The 10286-nt window shown below is 38.6% G+C and overlaps 1 protein-coding gene across 1 annotated transcript in view; it reads right to left on the bottom strand.

The window, feature by feature from the left end:
* RLF (RLF zinc finger) overlaps window positions 1-10286 on the bottom strand; it is a 123532-nt gene that overhangs the window by 57423 nt on the left and 55823 nt on the right. Inside the window, exon 2 of the mRNA XM_069068040.1 lies at window positions 1501-1655. Coding sequence (XP_068924141.1) covers window positions 1501-1655 — 155 coding nt within the window. The remainder of the gene's footprint in view (window positions 1-1500; window positions 1656-10286) is intronic.

Genomic DNA, 10286 nt, shown 5'->3' with positions numbered 1-10286 from the left:
TGTGTGTGTGTGTGTGTGTGTGTGTGTGTGTGTGTGTGTGTGTGTATGTGTGTGTGTGTGTGTGTGTGTGTGTGTGTTAAGTGTCTGAGGCTGGATCCGAACCCAGGTTCTCCTGACTCCGGGGCCGGAGCTTTACTCACTGTGCCATCTAGCCACCCCTAAAAAAGTTTTTAAAATTAAGTATATACTCCATCCCAATGGAAGATCCCTTTAGGGCAGATTTTCTCCTATGCTATCTGATTGGCATAACTGAATGATTTCAAGTTTAGATTTAAAACAGCACACATAAATAGTTCCTATACAACAGTGATGAAAAGTATCATTTGGTAATTAACAATGTTCTTCTGAAACATAATTCAATAAGCTGATATAAGGATTTTTTTAATAAAATCCTTTGAGCACAAATTATTTTTAAATTCTCAAGCACACTGAATTTTTACCAATCTTTCCCACATTTACTAATGATTGTGGAAAAACATTAATGATGTTGTGAATGTATTATCTATTTTTACTGAAATTTTTACTTGATCTTAAATTTAAATCCTTTATTTTTTCAAACATTATGATGAACTTCTAGCCTTACATTCCCCAATGCTGCAATGCTGTCTCCAGTTTATCATCTTCCATGAAAATCCTTTCACAATGCCTTCTTATGCCAAGAAATTGATCCTGCATTCTCCAAGCCTATTCCAGTAAAATACAAGCTCTGGTGGACCTATGAGGTCCTGAAACAGATTGTCAAGTGAGGTCATCTAAGAGAATAGAAGAAACTCATCACCAGACTGGCTACCAAGTAACTATGGGGGGAATGGCAGTGGGGGTGGGGGGCGAGAAAGAAGACACAGTGACTTAAGAAATCATTCATTAAAGTATGGAGAAGAATTCCAATCTCCACTAGGGAAATAAGTTCCTATGTATGAATAATTCTCATCTCTCTTAAATCACTGAGCTATCATGTAAAGACTGCCATTTTTTATTTCTTTTTTTATTTAATCACAAGATCACAGATTTAGAGCTAAAAAGGATGCAAGATCAAAGAGTCCAACTCCTTTGTTTTACATAAGGATACTGAGGCCCAAAAAGGTCAAATGATTTGTCCAAGGTCACACAAGTAATAAATAGCAAACAGGATCTGAACTCAAATCTTCTGACTCAAGATTAAGGGTTTTTCACTGCATGCTGTCTTTCTAAACATTTCAATGCTCCCATCAATATTTTGCCCAACTAAATTAATTTTCTTTCTTTTTAAAAAATGTAGTTTACTTTTCACTGCTGAGCCACGATCTTCAATAATTAAAGAAGTGAAACTCTTATTACAGAGGAAATTTGGGTCAAAGATATGTCAGCCAATAGGAAGAACTTATCAATAATGTAAAAATTAAATCACAGAGCAGCAGAAGGCAATGAACAGAAGATGGAGAAACTATAGATGTAATACACACACTGAACAAAATCAAAGAACTCATTTTATAAAAGCACTAATTATTTTTGAAAACTTACAGTACTAGTCTGCCCAGAACGAGGAGAACATCTTCACATTCAGTAGTTAAATATGGCCGAGCACTGGCAAAGCTCTGGATTGAGAGTCGATATACTTCCAGAAGGCACGCCATGTGTTCTGATGTATTCCTGTTGCCTGCATACTGTAGCAAAGTCTGTAAGACAAAGGTCAAGTTAAAAAAATTTTTAACTCATCCAAACACACTACTCCCACTTTTTATCCAAATTCTTAAGTTTGTTTCTTTGCATACTTTCTTCATTACTTAAACCTCTGTTTTCTATTCTAACTGAAGGAGGAGAAAGTAAGCTATCAACCCCAGGGAAAGCACTTTGGGTCTTACAGCATTCTAATATTAAAGCCACAGTGCTGTTTACATTATGTTACACTGAAATTATCCTCTAGGTAGAACTCTGCTATCCTTCTGATTTCCCTATTCCTGTCAGGAGAGAAGTAGCATGGGGTAGGGGATCAAGAACTGGCCTCAGAATTTAGGAAAATCTAAGCTCAAGCCCTGTGGGAGCCTCTTAGACATACTCGCTATGTGACCCTAGCAAGTGACTTTAGGGTTTTTCTCAAATCAGGAGCTCGCTATACTAAGAACATGACACATCTAGTTCTTACTCCTAGTTTTCCGCAAATAGTATTTAATTGTGAAATATTATCGATTCTAATTCCATACCCTCTTTGACATTTGCCCTTTATTCCTCCTGCCATTCTGGTCCAAGTCCTTATTATAACCTGACCTGACTATTCCAACAAGGAACTCCTAACCCATCTAATCTGGCTCTGCTCCATTCTTCAACACCAATACTAGACTTATATTCTTGTAGCACAGATCTAACCATGTCACTCCTAGGCTCAAAGCCCTTTCAAATGGCCTCTATGACACTGAATAAATTTTAAAAATAATAATAATAATGATGTAAACTAGCCTTTGGATGGCACTTTAAGGTTTGAAAAGCATATTACACATATCATCACAACAAAGCTGACAGTAGAAGCTATTATTATCCTTATTTTACAGATGAGGAAATTGGAGGCAGACAGAGGTTAAATAACTTACCCAGAGGTCACACAACTATTAAGTGTCTGAGGCTGAATTTGAACTCAGGTCAAGCTAATTCCAAGTCCAGTGCCCAATCCTCTACACCACCCAAAGTGCCTGGTTTGAATCAAGTTCTAACTCCTTAAAGTGCCATTCAAGCCCAACCATAAACTGGTACTAGCCTACCATTCTAGTTTCACACAATCCCCAATCTGCAATTTGTACACACTATGCTTAAGCCAAAGTAGACTGTTGTCAGATCTCAATAAATTTGATGATGATGCTCCCTACACCTGGAATGCCCACTTTGCCCCATTTCTACCTACTTGATATCCTACTCATCCTTCGAAGCCTTTTTAAAATTCAACAGTGGTCCCTAAAGCCTTCCCTAATCCTTATCCATCCCTCCCCCAAGAGTACTGCTGACCTTTACCAGAGGACCTTTATCATGAAACACCTGGTCTAAGCTGGTCAATTCCAAAGTATTGATCTCTTGCCTAAGGGCAAAGGCCAGGTCATCCAGGCCTAGAATGCTCTCTCTCCTCAATTCTGCCTCTTTTGTAACATCTAGATCTGCTTCAAAATTCAGCTCAAGTACCAACTTTTACTAATTTTCCCAATTTGTCAGTACCCTCATGCCCTTACCATCAACCATACATATTTTCTCCTCCCCCTACCCCAACCTTTGTCTCTAAATATGCAATGGAGCCGCTGGCCAGAGGGACCCCAGATCAGCAACAGCTGTGGCCATTTCCAGATTTATCAACACACAGATGCAAAGGACAAAGTGAGAGGTCAGTGCAGTCTGGACTTTGGGACCAGTAAGTGGGAGTGCGTGGTCAGAAGCCGCTAAGCCGCCAGCACAGCCAGCCAGCGCCACGTGGCAGCTTTAGCTCCTGGCCTGAAGAGTATAGGGGGACCAAGCACCAGTCTGAGGGGTAATCACTCTTGCTTTAACCTTCTTGGATCTGGATTGCAGTCTAGGGTGGAGGTCCTGGGGTGTGTGTCCAGCTTGCCAGAGTGTGTGAAGACCTCAGAGAGGGTACCCATCTAATACCTCTGGCAGCTGAGAAAACCCCAGCGTTTGGGACAAATGCTCCCCTGTCTGGTGGCAGAGTCCTACTGTGGCAAAAAGCCCAGGGGTCAAGTGACTGAGGGGGCGACATGACCGGGCAAAGGAAACAAAGCAGACAGAAGATTCCAACATTACACTCCTATTTTGGGGACAAAAAGGAGCAAAGCATGGAACAGGAGGAAGATAGTGAAGTCAGAACACCTGCACCAAAAGCTTCAAAGGAAAATATGAGCTGGATACAGGTCATAGAGGACCTTAAGAAGCAGATAAGAGAAATGGAGGAAAAATTGGGAAGAGAAATGAGAACAATGCAAGAAAATTATGAAATGAGAGTCAATAGCCTGACTGAGGAAAATAACACTTTAAGAAACAGATTGACTCAAATGGCAAAAGAGGCTCCAAAAGGCAATGAGGAGAAGAATGCCTTAAAAAGCCAAATTTGCCAGATGGAAAAAGAATCTCAAAAGCTCCATGAGGAGAATCATGGCTTCAGAATTAGACTGGAGCAAATGGAAGCTAATGACTTTATGAGAAATCAAGATGCTATTAAACAGATCCAAACAAATGAAAGAATAGAAGGCAACGTGAAATATTTCATGGGAAAAACCACTGATCTGGAAAATAGATCCAGGAGAGATATCAAAGTAAGAACCTAGAAATCATCCTCCAGGAAGTTCTCAAAGGAAACTGCCCTGATGTTTTAGAACCAGAGGGCAAAATAGAGGTTGAAAGAATCCACCGATCACCTCCTGAAAAAGATCCCAAAAACAAAACTCCTAGGAATATTATAGCCAGGTTCCGGAATTCCCAGATCAAGGAGAGAATATTACAAGCAGCCAGGAAGAAACAATTTGAATATTGTGGAAACACAATCAGGATAACCCAGGATCTGGCAGCTTCTACACTGAGGGATTGAAAGGCTTGAAATATGATATTCCAGAGGGCAAAGGAGCTGGGATTAAAACCAAGAGTCACCTACCTGTAATAAGAATGTAAATTTTAAAGATCTTCCCTGCCCCTAGGCTAATGTGCACCTGAAGCCTGGGGTGGGGGAGGCTTGTTTTTCAGTAGATACTTCTTGATTGGCCAGTGAGTCAATAAGGTTGTTACATTCTCTGAGCCAGGAGAAGGCTATATAAGCCCTGATGTGTGGCTTTGTTTTTGGGACTCACTTTGAGAAGTGTTCTGTGATTTGATCTGAATTCTGGGAAGCCGTTGTTGAGAGTCCCCCGGCTTTGAAAAACCCAGAATGTGGAAACCCAGATGTTGACTGGGTATGGATGTAATGGTTGGACAGTTTGGAAATCTGTCTACTTGATGTTTCTGTCTTGATAATTATGCCTGTATGCTTTGAGGTTCAGGGTGCTGACCTTTTCTCCTGAACAAGGTAAACGATATATGTCTGACTGATTAAAGTAAGCTTGTTAACCCATTTTGAGTTGCTTTCCTTCAACAAAGCAGATCCAAGAACCTATGGTAGCTGCAAACCCTGAGGACACGCTTGGGGTGCTTGCTGCTACACTACCCAGCAAAACTGAGTATCATGTTTCAGGGGAAAATATAGTCATTCAGTGGAATAGAGGACTTCCAAGCATTCTTGCTGAAAAAAAAAAAAAACCCAGAGTTGAATAGAAAATTTGACATTCAGACACAAGAAGCAAGAGAAGCTTGATGATCTATATCTTGCCACCAGACCCAAATGGCTCTGGAGGAGAAAGTGAAGCTGATGACTTTGCACAACCCTCCCTCACTATAATCTAATTCACTTGCAAGTCACCGCATCACCTTCCAGGCATCATGGTCCTCTTTGAGATCGAAGGACAAACCACAACAAGAACAAGACAGGACAAATTAGAGGTAGTTTCAAAGAGAAGACACTATGATAGAGGAGGGCTTGGGAAGACTTCTTGCAGAAGGAGGGACTTTAGCTAAGACTTTGAAGGCAGTTTAGAAAGCCAAAGGTAGAGAAGAGAGATAAGGAGGGAGAGAGATGCAGGCACAGAGGACAGTTAAAGAGAACAAACCTAAATTAGTTGTGTGGTGAAAACTCAAAGTAGAAAAGGAGTATAAGGTTCTAGGAATAGTAGTGCCACTGGATTGTGGAATACACAGCAGAGAATAAGGTATAAGAAAACTAGAAAGGGGCCGTGTTATAAAGGGCTTTAAAAGTCAAAGAAGATTTTATATTTGATCCAAGAAGCAATAAAAAGGGAACCACTGGAGTCAACTGAATAGGAGAGTTCCAAGATCTCTATGTTTTCAGGAAGATCACTTTGACAGCTGAATGGAAGATTGACTAGAATGGAAAGAAACTGGTCATTACTCTACAGGAAATTATTTCAATAGTCCAGGTGTGAAATAATGAGGGATTACACTACAGTGTTTGCAGTACCAGAAGAGGGCATATAGGAGAAATATTACAAAAGTAGAAATGAAAGGACTTTCTGACTCACTGATACAGAGATGGGAGGGTAAGAAAGAGTGAGGAATGGAAGATGACACCTACTTTTTGAGTATGGGGAACTTTAGTAGTAATGGGAAATTTAGGAAAAGGGAAGGATTTTTTTTCTTTTTTAAAAAGATAATGGGTTCCATTTTGGACATGTTGATTTTAAGAAGTCTATGGAACCAATGCAGTTGAAGATGTGTAATAGGTAACTGGAGATCTAAGACTGGGAGTATGAAGAGAAATTTGGGCTGGACAAGTAGATCTGAAAGGCAGAGCAGAGATGATAACTAGATCTATGGGAGCTGATGAGATCAGCAAATGAAACAGTATAGAAGAAGACTGCTCTGGATGGAGCCTTGGGGGACATTCAAAGTTGGTGTCAGTAAAGGATACTGAGAAAAAGAGTCATCTGATGAGTAGGAGTTACAAAAACCTAGAGAGAACAGAGTATTAAGGAAAAGAAGGTAAACAAGAGTGTCAAAGGTTGCAAAGAGGTAAAAAAGGATGAAGACTAATAAAATGTCAGTAGATTTAGTAATTAAGAGATCACTAGTAATTTTCGAGCAAACATTTGGTCCAAAGATGAGATTAGAAACCAGACTTCAGAGTTAAGAAGTGAGCAAGAGGAAAAGAAATGGAAGCACCTTATAAGCAACCTTCTCAAGAAATTTAGCCACAAAAGGGAGAAGAGATAAAGAATATGGGTATGTTTGGAGGCAACAAGAAAGCAGCCAGCAGGTAAGGAGAGATCAAAGATTAGTCAGAAAGTAGGGATGACAAAGACAGAGTTACAGAGGTTACAAGCTTGGCTGACTAGATGAGAAGAAGGGAAGGATAATGAATTCCATTTTGGACAAGTTGAATTTAAGATGTCTACATGATAGGATACAAACATAACCCCAAGCTCACAACATCAGCAATTTTCTTGTCTGGATCATCTATTTTCTCAGCTCCCCTAGCACACTGTTAAAACCTCTATCAGATGCCTCAAGCACAAGTTGAATGGTAGCCTTTCCCTATGCCTTTCAGCATTCCATCTTCACACTAGTGCCTGAAGGCTGGGGATAGCTCCACTGTGAGGCTGACTCAATGACTGCAGAGTCTCAGCCTGGAATTTCCTTATCATGAGAAGGCCAAGCCTTACTTCAAAAGCTCTTTAATTTTATGTAATCAAAATAGTATGTTTTACCCAGGATCCTCTCAATTCCTTTTCTAGTCATGAATTCTTCCCCATCTATGCAAAATGCATTTTCATACTTGCCCCTCTAATATTTATAATACGACCTTTTTAAAAAATCTAGGTCACATATCCATTTAGAACTTACTCTAATATATGGCATGAGATGTTGGTCTAAACCTAATTTATGCCACACTGCTTTCCCGTTTTGCCAGCAGTTTTTGTCAAATATTACTGATTCAATTCCAGTAGTTGAGGCATTTGGGTTCAAGGAACACTATGTTGATGGGGTTCAGAAGGTCCAGGAACCCCAAAGGCTGGAGCTCCCAGACTCAAACAGTCTTTAAAGTCAAGTTGGCAGAAGTTTATTGATAGGCTATATAGTTGGCAAAAGTTCTTAGGGAACTTGCAATCTAAAAGGGGGACAGTTAAAGTTTATATAGGATATTCTATAGTAAAACATGTGCCAAATATGCTAACTAGATGATTCAGGGCGGGATTAGGGAGTGGTCACTTCTTAAAGGAACTTGAACTTTTAGTATTACTGCATTTTACCCACAGTTCACTGGAAAAAGGGGGGAAGGAGAGCGTGTGTCCCACGGCTACATGCAAGTGTGGTTTTAGGCCTGCAACATTGCTAAGTCAACTAACGGTCAGGGGCTGACTGAGAAATGCCCAGGCTACTACCCATCAACACCTTGTTAGACAAGATACATGCATTTTACATGTGTCTAAGTCTAGGATACACATGAGGAGTCTGGGATGCATATAATAAGGTAGGGAGTTTGGTATATAGTCCAGTGGGTACTACGTATCTTTATGAGCTACCGTGTTTCCCCGATAATAAGACCTCCCCTTACTGTGTAAGATTCCTCTAAAATAAGCCCTCCCCCGAAAATAAGCCCTATTGAGATTGCTACTGTAGTGAAGGTGATCCCCTGCACTACACGCTACATTGCGGTACCCTCTGTATGCACCCTCCCCCCCTGTGAAACGCACGCCGCGCTCTGAGCTGCATCCAGTTAGAGCTGCAGCAGTGAGCGCATCATCCTGTTCTTCCCCAGTGATTTGCTTATTGAATAAAGGTACATTTTTTTGTTCACATTTACCTGTTTATTAAAATTGCTGTCAATGTTCATTAAAATAAGCCCTCCCCTGAAAATAAGCCCTCTGGTGTTTTTCTGTCCAAAAAAATTAATAAGACAGTGTCTTATTATCGGGGAAACACGGTAGTACAAAGTCAGTTCAAACTAATAAATCCTAATAATAATAAATAAAAAATAAATGCAGTTTGCTACTGTACCAGAGAAAGAGATAAGTGTTTTACTGGGGCCCACTCATGATTAATTGTTAGGCATAGTGTTCTTGGGCTGGGGAGAAACTGTCAGGGATAGAGTTTTGAGGCTAAGGAGAAATGTGATTTTGGAATCAGGGTCCAAGCACAGGCACCCAAGCACTCTATCAATGTTACTATATTTATTTGTCTATGTATGTTGCATACTTAACCTGTTCAACTGCTCAATTTGTCTAATGTTTTAGTGTGTCCAAATGGTTTTGATGATATTTTGAGATATGGTTCTACTAATCTCCTTTCCTTCCTTCCTAAATTTCCCTTGAGATTTTAGACTTTTTTTCCCTCATCAGATAAATTTTATCATTTCTCTCTCTAAAATGATACTTAAGTAGTTTGAGTTGTATAGAACTGAATAAATTAAGTAGCATTGTCATCTTTTATTATATATTGGCATGGTGCAACCACGAGCAACTAATCTCTCTCCATTTATTTAGGACAGTCTTTTTTTTCCCCTTCTGTAAAGAGTGCTTTGATATCTAAATATTTTATATATTCTGTAGATATTTTGATTGGAATTTCCTAATCTCGTCCTACTGAATTTTGCTGGTCATATATAGAAAGACTAATGATTTGTGCATATTGATTCTTCATTCTGATACTTAAGTTATTGTTTCAATTAATTTTAGTTGATTCCAGGATACTCAATGTAGTTATATTATCTGCAAATAGCAAATTTCATTTCCTATTTACTTATGCCCATTTTCTCAAATTTCCTTTTCTTGTCTTAATGCTATAGCATTCCTAGTACTATGTCAAATAACATTGGTGATAAGAGATCCTTTACTCCTATCATAGTGAAAAATCTCCACTGGTTTTATGTATATTCTACTGACTATACTAATTAAAAGCCTATGCTTTTAGCTTTTTCTTTCTGACATGGGTATATTCAGCTAAAAGATTTTTTCATGTAATCATACACTTTTGATTGTTCTTGTTATTAATGCAGTTTTTGTTATATATGCAGTTTTCTTAATATTGAATGAACCCCTGCATTCCTAGTAAAAATTCTACCTGGTCATCATGTCAAACTGTTTTTGATTACTACTCTTTGTTTGCTAATGCTTTATTTAAAATCTGTGTCAATATTCAGAGTAAGTTTCTTTCTCTGTTTTGTTTTTTCCTGTTTTAGATCTCAAGACTATCACAGAAAGAATTTAGTAGGATTACTTCCTTTACAATTTTTTGCAAATAGTTTATGTAATATTGAATTGTTCTTTTAATATTTAATACATCACACTGGAAAACCATCTGGTTCTTGGGCTTTTTTCTTTGGTAGTTCATTTATGATTTGTTCAGTTTCTTTTTTCTGGTACTAGGCTGTTTAAATTCTCTATTTCTTGTTATGTTAATCTGGGCATTTTATATTTGTCAATATCTGTTTCATTTAAATTGTCAATTTTGTTTACATGTACTTGGAAAAATAGTTTCTAATGATTTCCTTTATTTTTTCCTTTTTAAATTTTTTATACTGACAATTTCTATTTTTAAAGATAATGATATCACGGAGCCAATCCCCCACCGCCTGCCCAATTTGTTGGTATTGCTAACATTGTCATAGTGAATTTATTTATGAATATTTCAGGATATTATGTTATCCTGACACAAAGAAAAGAGGCTGCACTTTATTTTGCTATTGCCCAGGATTCATCTTCTATGGACCTAATCCTCTAAAAGAATGAATACAT

Source organism: Petaurus breviceps, unplaced genomic scaffold (genome assembly GCF_028583685.1).
Source record: "Petaurus breviceps papuanus isolate PSGF00001 unplaced genomic scaffold, PetGlider_PUasm1.0 90760, whole genome shotgun sequence".
Taxonomy (NCBI): domain Eukaryota; kingdom Metazoa; phylum Chordata; class Mammalia; order Diprotodontia; family Petauridae; genus Petaurus; species Petaurus breviceps.
Note: the sequence above shows the minus strand (reverse complement) of the source record. Positions and strands in the feature narration are given on the sequence as shown.